A 15,746-nucleotide genomic window follows, 5' to 3' on the forward strand; every position below is an offset into this window, starting at 1 on the left:
ACACACACACACACACACACACACACACACACACACACACAGTATATAGTAGTAAGACCCCAGTCAAAAAAGAGGTGAACTGTCACACTGTCACATGACATCTTATTCGATTTAGTTTTTTTTTATCTCTCTCTCTATCCACTGCTCTCCCTCTGTAGCAACCCCCACCTCGACTCTCACTCAGTCAGAATCCCCCTATCTCTCGCAGTGTGTCTCTCTCTCAGACACACACACACACACACACACACACACACACACACACACACACACACAGTCACTCGTGGCAGACAGATGTGGGGCTAGGCAGCACAAAGCCATGCTGAGTTGGCCTATTGAAACGTTTGTCAGGCCCCTCTGGGAGGCCACGCAGATCACTGACCACTGAATAAATGAACACACTCACACATACACACACAGTTTCCCTTTGCTTCTGACTCTAACACAAGCTGCCTCTCATGGGACTCTGCTGAGGGGGACAGAAGGTTGACCTCAGGCTCTTTGCTCTTCATTTCTTTCATCTGGGCTCTTTTCAACTTCATCAGCGTCAACCGGGGCGCAAATATTAATTTTGAATGGGCCAATACCGTGGCAAGGTCAGCTACTTTACAACATATGAAAAGGCAGACTTGGGTCAGCTGGATGACAATTTAGACTAATGTCTACACAATTTAACTTAGTGTGGGGTAACGTGATATAAACCATGAGACTATACAGATTTGATATTTGTGTTTCTGCACTTGCCATGTTGTTACTTTTGCAATAGAATAAGAGGTGGGGTTCCATACAAAGACAAATAACATGCAACAGTAAATTAAACTGCCACTCCAGCCCTACCAAACTGCCAAAAGCAAATGATGAGGCACTGATATAAACATATTGCAGCACCATGTCTTGTGTTTTACGTCTGCGATGATATTTGAATAGCTTTAAGTCCTCTAAAAATCCTGGAAGAGTCCCAGTGGGGAGCTGGAGTCAATGACAAGGACAGTGAAATATAGCTCTAACTCTCATTATTGCGACGGGGTAAGTAAATGTTTTCTCTCCTCTCTTTCCTCCTTTCTGAAGCTTGCCATCTAAATTGAATATCCAGTCCCATCCAGAGACCCAGAACATAATATTACTCTGCCAAGATCCATTTTGAATGCTGACCCAAAACCTGATGAACACTACAGCTGGTGAATTTCATGTGTATTAGCCTGATGTATAGGATAATATTTTTTACCAGAAAAATTGGTTCATATTATTATTATTATTGAGGGCTAGACAACTGTGAATGGTGGGAGTACCTGACTCAAACTGCTTCTTCAGGGTGACCTTTTACATCAACACAGTGTTGCATTATGGGTTGTTGTCACCTAATGTTGCTAGGCTACAGAGTTTCTTTGCCTATGTATAGTGACTGTTAAAGCTAGTCATAATGGTGTATAGTTCACCCACTTCAACACACAGGAGCTTCTCGTGGCATATGTTTTGCTACAGACAGCATCATCTTTCATGCAGCCAAGAATTTTCAGTGTAAACTGAGTGTCATGATGAGCATCTCAAGAGGAAAAATGCTAACCTGACAGAGGAAAAACACTCTGAATGCTTCCATGAGTGAGTGTATAAGAGTATAATGATGAACTAAATGAAAGAATGTCTGCTAGCAGCGCAGATATGGGACATATGCTGGCTATCTTATCCTCGAACAGAGAAAACTCTCTTTAGGACTAGTCTGACTGATACTGAAGCTGCTACTAAGATACAAGCTTCCAACAGCACAGCTGCATCCACTGGTTAATACTGTTTTCATTGTTTTCCAAGTCCCAAGTCCCAAGTCAAGTCCCACATCATGACAGGCAAGTCTCAGGTCAAGGTTGAAAAGTCTAAAGTCAAGTCTCAAGACTGAAAAGACCTTAGCCTATAATAATAGTCCTATTATTGGCTCCTCACCAAATTTAATACCATTTTCACACCTGAGTAAAAATATATTACATTTATAATCACCATGGAGGCTTTTAGAATTTGCAGTAATATGTGAAAACAAGTTTGGCAAAGTGAATTTCGGATGTTTCGGTTCTGCCTTGTATTTAACTCATCTCATATTGGAACAGTATAACTTTCTGTTTCCAAATAAGCTTTGGGGAAGGCATCAAGTATTGAAAACAGAAGTTAAAAAGCCAAAGTCCAAGTAAAACTTGAGTCATTAGTGTTAAAGTTAAGGTCGAGTTGCAGGTTCACATGCACAATCGCATACCAATGGCACAGACTCTGGGAGGAACTGATGTTAGGACACATGACATGCAGACTGGAGGAGCCATGGATTGAGCTGCTGATATTCCGATTCGTGGACGGTCAAGCTCTACTTCCTGAAACACAGCCGCTCCCAAGAGACTAAAGTTCGCAATATTTGTTGGTTATTTTCTGGTAAATGGGCTTTGCATTTTTTTAAATGTGATACAGAAAAAATGTTTAAGGTGGTATGTACCAATTAAAAATGTTTCTCCAAAATCAGATGCTGGGAGGTTGTCTCATTGTAAGGGTTGTTTCACATATTCGAGCTGTTGGTATTTTTAAGGACTGTGCTAACAGACATCTTTGACTGTTTTCAAAGTTGGGACTTGAAGGTGGGTCACAGTGGAGTTAGTGTGAGACTTTAAATGATCCCTGCAGAAACTGGCGTCACAGATGATTGACTATTGTGATTCCCAAGAGCAAAAGCGGGGAAACCATTGCACTGCAGTATTGCCACAACCTGCCCATCAATATTCCCAACAGCGGTCTGGTTTTGTGTGTTTGGTGTAACTGAGACTGAGCCATGAATTAATGGAGGTTTTCTGTTTAATGGACATTAGAGCCTTTCAATTACCGAGTTAATGCTTTGTACTCCTACTTAGTCATAAGAATAGGGAACACACCAAACTAACACATACACATCATCGCATGCACCCAAACACACACACGCACACACACACTCTCATCAGACGGGAAGAGCCAGCAGGACACACCCTCCTCTGGGGACCTGCCTGGTGTCTCCACCCTCTACAAAGCAACCGTACAAATCTCCCACGAGCTACGTGAGAAAGAGAGAGCAAAGGAGGAGTTGGGGGGTTGGTACATGGGGGGAAGTAACAGCACCACACCCCCACCCACACACCTCCTATACCCCATCATTACTGTCCCAAAGCGTCCACGAGGGGACTTAAAGAGAAACAGTGCTGTCCCCTCCTCCCTGTCCCTTTTCGCTTCAATCTCCTACTCCGCTGCCGCCGTCAACCCCCACCCGCAGCACCCAGATAACACCATGCAATTAGTGGCTCCCCACGCTCTTCTCGTTCGCTCCCTTTCTTTACTTATACATTTATATCTGCATCTCTGTACAACCGTTGTCCTCTCTCAGTATGTTTCTTTCTGCCTGACTTTTCAGTGGCGTATTAGAGAACAGAGTAACTGCAGACACACCCAAAACGCTATCCCACCAAGTAACCGAGCTTTATCGTACCCTTTTTCTGACCCTCCCATGTTCTCTATCCATCTCTCATCTTTCCCTCTGTCTATCCATCCTTCCCTTGCTCCTTAAACAAAATTGCAAGCCCCCTGGTAAATGCAACACTGTAATTGCATGCCACCATTTCCTGCCTGGCAAAAACTAACTTCCTGCTCCCCAGGGCATCTTTTGTTGCCTGAAAATTTCTTTTGGCATCTATGTTAAGGAGGAAAATGGCCACTGGGTGTGAACAGTCTGCTTTCAGGGTGTTTATTATTTTAAATCTGTGGGGTTTTTTTGCTACTTGGGGGCAGCTGAGGTGAGTTGTGAACACAACATTGACTTTTCTCATGATTTTTGCAAAGTTGCTTATTTACATATTCAAAACTTACAGAGTGACGAGGAGTTACTTAGCTTCCCAATGTTAGTCCAGTATTCAATCTACGTTAGTGCCATTGTTGGTCTCTACTAACTCCTTGGGGAAATATCTATCTGTTTAGCTGCTAAATGCTCCCCTGTGTTTAACTCTAATTGAGTCTGTCTGCTGTGCTGAGCAGGTAGTGTGTTTTTTGAGCTATAGATTCAGATTCATACTCGGTGGGTTGGTAACTATAAGTGACTCATTTCGAACATTTCGTCTTATTATTCCACATTGTGATTTGAGACATTGTTATTTTAACGCTGTCCCAGGACCCTGGAGAAAAACGGTAAACCGCCAAAGCACAGTAATATGTTGCTTTTTCAATGCAGTGAGAAATAATCCATACTGTCACAGTCCTATTAATGTTTATCAACTAGCAATACACAGGTTGATCTACAACCCTCAGGAACAAGGCCAGGCAGGTTTGGGTAAGCTTACTAGAGAATATCACAGGTTCAAGCAGGTCAAAAAGTGGCAAAGCAGCAGTAAGTTATTAATAACTATAAGAAACACTGTGTACACCAGTCCACCTTCCACCTTTTCTCCCCTTCTCTGTCACTCTCAAAAAAAAAACAAACGCCTTAGAGGGTGCAGCTAGGTTCCGTCCTTGTCTCAGTCCCAAAAGTTGTGGGACTTTAATGCATAAATTAGGTGGTTTGCAGGGTCAAGTTTGGTGGGTTGGTTAACTATCCCACAATCGATGAATTAGGTGGATTAAAAGGTGTTTATCATTGTGCTGCTGAGCTTTGCGTCCCTGGCAACTCACTGTACAGCTATTTAAAGTGCTTGTTTTTGCCACTGATGGGCTCAGGTTGTGAGTATAAGTGTCTGACAAAGAAATTAAAGGTTTTTCTTTGCCTTTCATTTGATCCAGTTTATTGTGTTTAAAGATAAAGATAAACCTTATTGTCTGTCCCAATCAGTGACAGAAATTCTCCTTTGACAAGGCTCCAACAAAAACACACATTATTAAACACACTTAAGACACATTCAAACTCACAAAGTACAGACATTAAAAAGCAGCAGCAGATAAAAATATGTAGTGGAGTGTCTATTTTATTTTGTTCAGGGTGGTTATTGCAGAGGGAATAAAAGATTTTTCTGTAGATGTTTTTGCTTGTTTAACCTTGTCTTGCTCAAGGAAAGGTCTTGTTCAAGTCTTGCAACTTGAGTTGTTGCAGGAAGAAAATGATAAACCAGACCAAGCCAAAGGTAGGGAAATCCATTTTGATTCATTGTCAGACACTTAGAACAATCTGAGTCTTTCAGTGGCAAAAACAAGCACTTTTAATGGACCTACATTGACAGTGTATAATTTTCTCAAAGATTACATAGCGACCTGTTTCACTGTTGCTAGCTGCAGAGCTATAGCTCAATAATGGACCAATTTAAAAAATAATTGTTCCGATTAGTCTCTTCAACACAAAGACAAAGGGAAATAGGGTCTAGACTGAAAAATACAAAAGTTTTCCTTTAAGTAGACTTTTGAATGCAAGACTTTTACTTGTAATGACATGTTGTATTGGCACTTTTAATCAACTAAGTTTGATTTGAGTATCTCCTCCAGCACAGCAGTTATTTTCCAAAGCACTGAAGTCCTGTCTCTCACACACACACTCACACACAAACCTAACCTCAAATGTTAATGTTCAAGAGTGAAATAACAACACACACAGGAACACAAACTAATATACTCTATAATTAGTCAGTGGTATTGACTACCTCCAGTAATGACTGAAGTCAAACATGCACACACTCTCTCCACTGTTTTCATTTATTTTCATTTAGCTGCAGTTGCTCCCCACAGCTGGAAAATTGCCCACAAAGCAAGAAGCTAAACATACCAAACATCCATCATCAGGACTTATTACTCAGCGGGTTCCTCTCCAAAAAATAATTGCAGACACACACATTTGTACGTCCTGACATGCACACACATTCTGCCAGCTCCTTACCTGTGGACGTAGTGTAGCTGGTGAACAGAGTCGATGGCCAGCACCATCTCAGCCAAGTAGAACTTGGCCATCTCCTCCGGCAGCCGGTCCTCAAACTTACTGAGCAGAGTCAGCAGGTCACCACCCACATAGTAGTCCATGACCAGGTACTAGATAAAGAGACAGAAAATGACACATAATGGCAGGTACTGGAAAATAAACAAGTGCAGGTGCAGACCAGAATAACTCAGTTTAAACAAAAAGATCAGTACAGTGTGAAATTGTGAGATTATTTATGCATAAAACAATAAAAAAGTCACACAAGAATGTCAAAAATATACCGCCCTTCTTTACCAACCCTCCACATTCTCCTCTCCCTTTTTTCTCACAGTATCATTACTACAGAGGAGCACTGAGGCAGCCAGTGCTTAAACGGTTCTTAACTTTTCAGGGTTTTCCTAAAAATAGACGGCTGGACGGCCAGCGGTGTATATTTTTGGGGAGTGTCCGTGGTAAGGCATTTGTTGTGAGAATGTGGGAACAGGAATGACAAGCAGTCTTGGCATTTGAACTCAGGGTCACAGAGAGAGGACAGACTGTCAGGTTAGAGTGAGAACGATTGCCTCCAGCAGCCAATGAAAGTGGGGAAGAGCTTGGCCAGCAACCACTCAGCAAGCTCCAAAGCCATTCTTTTGGTCTTTTACATAAATGTTTTTGGCCGTGTTCACTTCTGTTGCCCAATTTCCCACAATTCTAAGTCATGTTGTGCTTTGTGGTGAGATGTGAATGTGCTGGTCAGCGTCTGGCAGGTCAGCAGCCATCATGTGGAGGTGGTGCTCTTTTCTATAAATGAAATGGCAGGTGGAGCTGCTCAGTAGAAGGCGGCGGTTGTTACTTTGGAAAGTACCAAAATTTGAATGTGCTGAAATGTATGAAGTAAGGTGGGGTGATAGTTAACCCTCTGAAACCTGGAGTGACATTACGTTTCTTGTGCTGCTTTCAGATGCCTTTCACAAATATTAAAACCTTTGAACACTGATCAAGTTGATGCGATTTCTTTCGAAAAAGCAGGAAAAAAGGCAGCTAGCAACTGTAAACTGGCTTTACCTTGCCATTAATCAGCAATTTCGGACAGGGAGCTGAAGCCATTTTATTGCTCTTATCAAAGCCAGACTCCATTGACAAAAACACTGATTTGACATCGCTGAACACAGGAGCTGCTGGTCTAAAAGAGTTAGTTAGTTCACCAAAGTCACAAAATTACACTAACTAAATAACAGATTGATGCAGCAGCAGATCAACAGCTCCTGTGTTTGCCAAGCTTAAATTACTGTTTTTGTCGATGAAGTCTGGAGACTAGAGCATTGGTGGAGAACTGACGCAGCATCCCTGTCGGAAAGGCTTATCTGTCGGCAAGGTAAAGCAGTGAAAATATTCTCAACATAGTGAACACTTAAACTGATATTGTTTTTCTTTAGAAAGGGACTTTTTTTTTTAGGTCTGCTGCTGGCCCCATCCACAGCAGTACGTTGCTTATCTTAGATGGCGGCACTCCGGTCTGCTTTTCAGTATTTGTGATTTGTTTTTTTTTAAACTTTGTCTAAAAAATGACTAATAAATCTACCTTCTACATTTTCCAAACTGGGACGCATAAACTGCCATCGCCTATAAATAATACACTGCCTGTGGCTCATACAACTCCACTTCAAAAGATCCAAACTATCCTTTTAAAGGGAATCTGACTCATCAGATGAGTAAAAGTTCAATCAGAAAAGTTATGATTAAAAACCTGGCAGAGGGAATTTTGGAAATACAGTCATGGTAGTTTGTTGGAAATAAAAAACAACTTCCTGCTCATAAATATACACACCTACAGAGCAAAAACAAAAGAGAAAGGCGTTACCAGATTATTGTCGTCCTGGAAGGCGTAGTGCAGGGTGGTGATCCACTGGCAGTCCCCATTTACCAACACATCCCGCTCCTCCCGAAAACACGCCGTCTAAAGAAAGATGCAATAAAGTTTATATTTGTATGTGCTAAACTATTGTCAAATTATTTGTATTTACACCCATGCTAACCCTTAACCTTCTATCAGAGATGATGTTTCCTATGCAAGGCAATTGCTGATGTATATTGATATACAATGTGTCACCTCTGGCTCCATCCATGAGGAGGTGAAACTTCAGGATCTTCTACAAAACCACATGCTCAGTATTGAGCGGGCTCAATGGCTCAAGGACACTTTAGCATTGAAATGCTATCTGATCTTTAAGCTTTGTGCTGTCTGGCAGTGCGTTTACATTCATTTAACCTTTGTGTTGTCAGTTTTCTTTAACACATTAAAGAGGACACACAACATCAACACAGCTTGATTGTTTTTTTGCAGGGGAAACCTGATTTCTGGATACAGTGTAACCTTAACTAGATTCTAAAAGGGTTTGAACAACAGTGCATCAATATCTTAAAGACCCAGACCTGTAACAGCAGTGAGGTGAGGAAAAGGAAAAAAATAAATTCAGAATCATGAATAAGTTTGAATGAGGTAATTTTAACAGCTGAGCAGTAAATATTTCCTGAAAGTCATATATGTTCACACAGAAAAAATGTCAAGACTAAGGATCTGGCCTCTCACTGTTCTCAGTCCAAATGCTCTGACCAAAAAGTCCTCAGGCTACAATGTCTTACATAACTCTTGCCATGGTTAAACAAAAAAACAAACAGTACAAGATAGGAGAAAAACTTCATGGCTTACCATCTTAAAGATTTTATGGTAACCTGGATTTGTGAAGGGTCTTAAAGGGACAGTTTGTCCAAAATAAAAAAAACAACGCCATATTTTTCCTCTTATTATTTATTTATTTTTGGTTTGGGTGTGAGTTGCTGAGTGTTGGAGATATAGGCCGTAGAGATGTCTGACTTCTCTTCAAAATAATGCAACTAGATGGCAGTTGGCTTGTAGTGCTCGGAGCGCCAAAAAAGACAAACAAAAAAAAAAAAAACACATTTTAAAAAACTGCATGCTCCCCTTGCTCGGTTATTAGGTCAGAGGGTGTAGTTCCGTAGAAATAAACCAGCTCCTATGAGAAACTGCTCACAACAAGGTCTGTGGATTATCTTGAGTAACTGGGTCATGATTTCTGGAAAGACACATTGCTGTTGAGTTTCTTAAAGGCAGACATCTCCACGGCCGATATCTCTAACACTCGGGAACTGCAAACCAATCTAGACTGATAAGTAGAACTAGAAGTAAGAGGCATTATATGTATTTAAGATTTTTGGGTGAACTGTCCCTTAAACTTGTTAACCACGATGTGCTGCGTGCCTTTAACTGTACTGCAGATAATGGATCGTTTCTCAGTAATCTCTACACCACCCTGGGAGACACACATGCTACTGTAATTTAGTGCACGCCTCACTTCAAGTCAGGCCTCTCTATATAAATCAAATTTCTGAAAATTGTTGTGTAAATGGATGACTTTACAATATAAATCAACACAGCATCCAAACATGGTCCCTATTCCTACACTGAAAAGGAAAGAATCTCCACTAAACGTCAGCATTAAAAATACTTTTACAGTGCTTTGATGTTCCCTGTCAACGACAATTACATGCTTAGAGTGCACTGTCTACAGTACATCTGCTGCTCTGCATTGTTTCCCATGTCCACACACACACGCACGCACACACGCACGCATGCACACACAGCAGGGAGTAGTTTTGGGCTGTGACGTATGAGGCATGAAGATTGAAGACCCATGGGACCAACAGGAATGTCAGACTGTCAGGAAGAGGTCGATGAGAAAAACATGCAGCGGCAGCTCGTGCAGCTCAGGCAGCAACATGATCTGTCAGCCTTTATCAATAATGGCTGCATTGGAGTGTGGATAGTGGTGGAAACACTTTTTGTTTTACATTAATTATAACTCCTTATTATTTTCTGTAAAGTTTACCCAAACACTGCTGCACGGGCTCAGCACCCAAAACCAGCAATTGTCTGTAACAGAAGCTTTTGTAGCTGGTCAGTGATGCTCACCTCAGCTCGCTTCAGCATCTCCCACTTGTTGAGAATCTTCATGGCGAATACCTTGTCAGTGTTTCTCACTTTTACGACTGCAACCTGCCAAAAAGGAAAGAGCAGTTGGAGTGTTAAAAAGATGTTTTAATCATTTGTGTGACAGCAAAGTCAGACAAAGAATGTGAACCATGTTATAAACATCAAAAGGAGAATACCAACGACACTGACTCTTAGCTGTAAAAAGAAACACAAGAACAGCATGATAATCCAAGTTTGACTCCATCTCAAAAATCAAACAATTTAGAAAGCAAAAAATAATAAGTCTTCATAATTGATAGCAATGTTTAATATGCCTTGAAAAACACATAATTTCCCTTCCGTGAAAAGCTGTGTTGTGCTAGAGCAATAAGAGAACAAGAGAGTTATGATCTCAGCATTTCAAAATTACACTGGGGCTTTAAACAAGTATTTCTTTGCTGTCTCTGTAGTATAAAGATGCAAATACTTTGGTGCTACATGACAACAGAAAACAGAGAAGAAAGGTTGCTTTTGCTCAAGAGGTAGAAAACCTACAACTACCAGATGGCCTGTGTGAAACAATTATGGCCAACCGGATCTTGTATTATAGTTAGTAAGCTCAAACAGGTTTCTTTGAACATTTGAGGTGACAAATATTCAACTCAGTAACCAGCTCTTGGTTTATATTTGATCAGCACTGCTTAGTTTTACTGTTTGATCTCTTTTTTTTCGCGTTTTCACTGTGCAGGAAACAGTATGACGCCCGCTTCCTCTTCACAAACTACTGTTATTACGACAAAACGGTGCATTAAAATACGTTTCTTAAAACATTTTAGGATAGAAAAAGGCCGTGCAGAGACATAATCGTTTGATTAATATTTGATCACTTGCCTAGTTTTATAGTTTGATGGGATTTCTGTCTGGGTTTGAGAGACAGAGAGAGGAGAAAGTGCGTCTCTTGATCTGCTGTATACCCGAAAATGTGGAAGTACGGCCTGTAGTTCGAACAACAGCCCCACGAGCCAGAGAAACACCATTTATGTCATTTGCCGAAAAATCGGCGAAGTATCCCTTTAAGGAGCCAACCATGAACTACAATATCCCCACGAGTCAAGAGAACCTTCAAGAAAGTAGAGGCACACGGGAAAGAAGAAGAAGAAAAGTGGATGAGAAGAAACAAGCCACGGTGCAGGGTGGACTGGACTGAGAAAGGCCAGCTGTAACCATGAAACAGGATGAAGTTAAAAAGGAAGAGAATAAGAAGGGATGATGACAAAGAGGAAAAAAGAGAAAGGAGATTAGAGGAAGGAGAGAAAAAAGGAGGAGAGAGTGCAGAGGAGAAAAGAAAGCCGAGTAGAGCCAAGAAAGGAAAACCGGGGGCAGGAAGTGACCACAGATACTAAAGTGCTGACCTAAAAGGCCAACAGATGCACTCCACCTGGAGCCATATCCACACACACACACACACACACAGCTGGACACTTAACTATGATTCCTGCTTCCTACTAACAGTCTGCTGTTTGAGAGAAGAAAAAAACTAGAACACTCCTCTAATCACTGTGTCCAGTGATTTGTAAATGGGAACAAATCAATAGCGAATGGAAAGATGTGATGGTTTGGAAGGAAGTTGCTGGTCACGGATTATTGATGTTGTCTTAAAATCACGCACAAGCCATAAAAAGTGTGTGTGACCACTAACTGTTAAATCCACTTATAAAGCAACCCTTCAAATATCAGCTAAGATGATTTAAAGGCCCCATGCTCATTTTCGGGTTCATATTTGTATTTTGGGTGTCTATTCAAACATGAAAAGATGCTTTAAAGTTCAAAAAAGACTTTATTTTTCCCATACTGTCTGTCTGAATATCTGTATCTGTATTCACCCTCTGTCTGAAAAGCTCCATTTCAGGGCCGGTCTCTTAAAGCCTCCCTCACAAAAAAGTCCAGTCTGCTCTGATTGGTCAGCGTTTCCAGGTTTTCCACACACACTTCCATAAGTGTATGCTATATTTAAAATATTTTCACAGCTTTACCTTGCTGTCAGACATCCGTTTTCAACTGGAAATTAAAGGTGTAATCTCAAAACCACCAGACTCCATTGACAAAAACAGTAATTTTACCCAGCAGAACATGGGAGTTCATGGTCTACCGCTGCACTGATTAAGAAATGTTCTAAACATAATACATAAACTGATTTGACTAGATCTGGTTTATTAAAAAATATAGTAAAGAAACACAGAACATAAAATAGGCACAGCAAAAACATCAAGTAGGCTGGACCTCCGTGCTTAACAACAACTATACATGTTTAAAGCTACTGCTGAAAATGACAACAACATAGCCAAGTTTGCCAGTTTTAAATATCCATGCAACTGAAATCAGTTGCCAGCTGTCTACCCCCAAGTGTCAGAAAAACATTGTGATGATTCACTCGACCAACTCTTTCACTGGAATTGCAATGCTGGGCAAACGTTTTTGTCCCTCTTTTTGTTTTATGTTTAAAATGGCCAACATATCATAGTTATGACATTACAACTTCATGAAAGTCCTGATGGCGTGTTCAAAGTCACAATTTTTAAATACAGACTGTAAGCACTCATCTGCAGCCTTAACATTTTGATACTTTCAAAGTATAATAGGGGTTGACCAATATTGTTTTTTCAGGGCTGATACTGATACCAATTATTGGTAGTTAATGAGACTGATAACCAATATTTGGAACCAATATGCATTTACAATAAAAATAAAAATCTTTCCTTCAATACTTAGAATTTTGAATATAACAAAGTCCAACACAACTCTTTGTTTCAATGCCTTAACCAAATGTTAAATCAAAACTGATACACTCAACATCATGTACAGCAAGGTCCTAGCAACTTTATTTTAACAAAGTCAGGTGATAATTTAAATTAAAGTCCCTCCCACACTGACACTTTCTTTGCACCTTTTAATTAATTCATTTGATCGGCGATCATTAAAATAAAATGTCGCTGCAGATAATCGACAAAATGCCAAATATCTGCCTCAAAAAGCAGCCAGGCCGATAATCTGCTGACCCCTAAAATATAAAGCAACTATACCTGCTTCATATTAAAAATAGGTATGGAAATCTAATAATTTACAGTGTGGGACCTTGGACTTGCAATGCAGCTGTCATCACACACCAGACATATACCCTATGTATTTAGTATGTCCGTTAATTCAATATTGGCCACACTTATGTCATACACTGACTAAAACTGACAATAAAGTTGAACATAAATTGACTTAATAATTGCTTTAAAAACCTAAATAATGACCACAGTGTCGGCCTATCTGTTATATTCGTGTTACCTTTACCACCGTGCACTGCTCAACTCTCCACACTCTCCTGTTGTGCTTCTCATACCCTCCTGTACCATCTTAACAACATAACAACTGCCAGCTATCCACTCACTGATAATTGCCATGAGAAACATCCCTAGCTCCGGCTTCACGTTTTGCCAAAAAAGGAGTTGCACGAGCTGCTGTGACAAACCACTGCGCACTGACAGCCAAAACACATGTTCATGCAAACTTACATCCTGCCTGATTTCTTTCAGCCTCCTTCATACTTCTGTAAGATTCTACTTAATCAAAAAAGCACATTTTTAATTTGACTTCTGTAATTGTTCATTGTGCTCAAAAAGTATGCATAAATAGACAATTGGGGTAAAATACAGGCAAGTAAACACACAGGAATTTGTAAGTGCACACACGGAGGAGAAGTGAAAGAAACACAAGCGCTGTGTGCAACAGAGGGGTCTGCAGTCTATTAAATGAGCTGGGGAATGCTGCTAATGCAATACAATGATAACATTCCTGCAGTGTTTGGATTTCCCCTAGTGATCCCTCACCAGAGGAGAGAAGGGACGGAGGAGAAAGAGAGGAGGACAGACAAGGGGGAGCACACTGTTCTTGGCGATGCCTCACTGTTTTTGTCCTTTTCTCCATCCCTCCATTCCCTCTCTCCTCTGTTCCCTCCTTTAACTTGCCCTCACTGTCAGGCCTGGGGTCTACTTCAGGGCCCAGGAAAGACTACACAGAGTTTACTTCACTGACTATATCCATAAATAAAAGTGTGTATTGTGCCTTTTTTCTACTAAGGGTTGCTGTCTCTACTTTTTGTTAGCCAAGTGCCTGAGTCTTCAAATTTGTTGGTTTTTTTTTATCAGTTTGGACAGGCATGAAACAAACCACAGCAGTTAATCTAATTATTCCACAGGCCAAGCACTTTTCAGAGTGGCAAAGACAGACTGAAAACACACCAGCTATCTGCCAACACTGCTACACAACTCAAACACTTCACAGCCAAGGCCATATTTACAAGCATTTGGCTGCTGAAGAAAGTTTTGAATAAAGAGGGTTTTTTGATCCAATGCAACAAGTACGACAATAACGTATAACACTGAAAGACCATGATTCCACAACAAATGTGATGAAAACTGTGGTTGATCACGACCATATCTTCTGGTCTTGTTCCTCTTAGACAAGACATATCCCTAACAGATTAAGTAAAGAGGATACCTACCTTCTAAAGATCTTGTTGGCATCAAGTAAAAAGGCCATTACAAAATACCAGTTTCAGATAAACTGTCCCACTGCTGCAAAATTTGCTTTGACTTTTTAACATCCCATGACCTCATATTTATTTATCTGTTATGTTGTTTTTCTTTGTGCTCTGCTCCTTAATTTTTTTGTTTTTTTTGTTTATTGTCCCTATAATGTAAAAAAAAAAAAAAAAAAAGCATTACAAATATCATAATGACACACATCTTAAGCAAAGCCAGCCTGAGAGCAGACCCTGCCACTGTTTGTATCCATCACAATCCACTGAGCTGCACCAGACTGAGCACCATTAAGCCCGTCTGTGTTGGTGAGGAGGCAACTGAATCCTAATGGGAGCGTTCTCAGAGGCAGGAGGCCAGCACACGCTCCACAACATCACACACCCGCGCCATTTCTCTGCTTGCTGCTGACAACGGGAGGATGAAATCAAAACATCCTGCACTCAAGATCTCTCGCCTCCCCTTCAGACTCTCAAGTATTTTTTCTTGACTTTGTTTTCCTGTGTCTGGGTCTGTCTCTATCTCTGTCTGTCTCTTTTTAACTCTGTCACTCTCTGTTCCCATGTCTCAATCTCAGCTCAGTTTTGTTCAAAATCTCCAAAGTGATGACGAAAAAAAAAAAATCATACCCTTATAAATTTTCATGAGGCCTTCCCAAAATACACATTTTTCCATGTTTGCTTAGTCTGACCTTAGGTCAGATAGCTGTTATTACTGTCATACAATTGGAATGAAGTAAGCATCCTAACTTTGCAATGCCAAGAGCCATAAAAATAAAAATAAAAATAAAAAAAACTGGCAAATGTGCCTGGTGGTTTATATGTCTCTCGAGTGCTTTAAGCCCGATATACACTTTGCAATTTTGGGCTGTCCTAGATGAAAGATACCTAAAGTGAAAGAAACGTGGCAATATTTTTGGTCGTGGCTTTAAAACTATAGTCCTACGTTGCTCAGTGAAAGACGTTCAAGGATGGCCATTGTCACGGTCTTGTGATCAATCAATCAGAAATTTGAAATGAGAATCTCACTGTGTGACAGCTGTTGCAACCTTGTTGCAAGATTTCTAAAATTGCATAGTCTACAGGAGGCTTTAAAGGTAACAGGGCTTATAAACTTGTGTCGTGTAACTGCTGTAGAGAGTAATTCCTGCAAGTCCTGCCTTAATATGATTCATATATGAGCAAAAGAAAGAGAGAGATGATGTAAGGAAAAGAAAATAAACAGGATTTGCAGTAAACAACATGTGCAAAAGACAAAACTGGTCTTCTGCCAATGATGGCCAGCTGCAGAAAAGGTGAAATGTGTG

At 40.5% G+C, this 15,746-nt stretch overlaps 1 protein-coding gene across 5 annotated transcripts in view; it reads right to left on the reverse strand.

The window, feature by feature from the left end:
- cdc42bpab (CDC42 binding protein kinase alpha (DMPK-like) b) overlaps positions 1 to 15,746 on the reverse strand; it is a 102,180-nt gene that overhangs the window by 42,653 nt on the left and 43,781 nt on the right. For all 5 annotated transcript variants that reach the window (XM_042502981.1, XM_042502978.1, XM_042502977.1 and 2 more), the window contains exons 3-5: positions 9,855 to 9,938; positions 7,725 to 7,820; positions 5,843 to 5,991 (exon numbers count right to left, since the gene is read on the reverse strand). In XM_042502981.1, coding sequence (XP_042358915.1) covers positions 5,843 to 5,991; positions 7,725 to 7,820; positions 9,855 to 9,938 — 329 coding nt within the window. The remainder of the gene's footprint in view (positions 1 to 5,842; positions 5,992 to 7,724; positions 7,821 to 9,854; positions 9,939 to 15,746) is intronic.

Source organism: Plectropomus leopardus, chromosome 16, assembly GCF_008729295.1.
Source record: "Plectropomus leopardus isolate mb chromosome 16, YSFRI_Pleo_2.0, whole genome shotgun sequence".
NCBI classification, from domain to species: Eukaryota; Metazoa; Chordata; class Actinopteri; order Perciformes; family Serranidae; genus Plectropomus; species Plectropomus leopardus.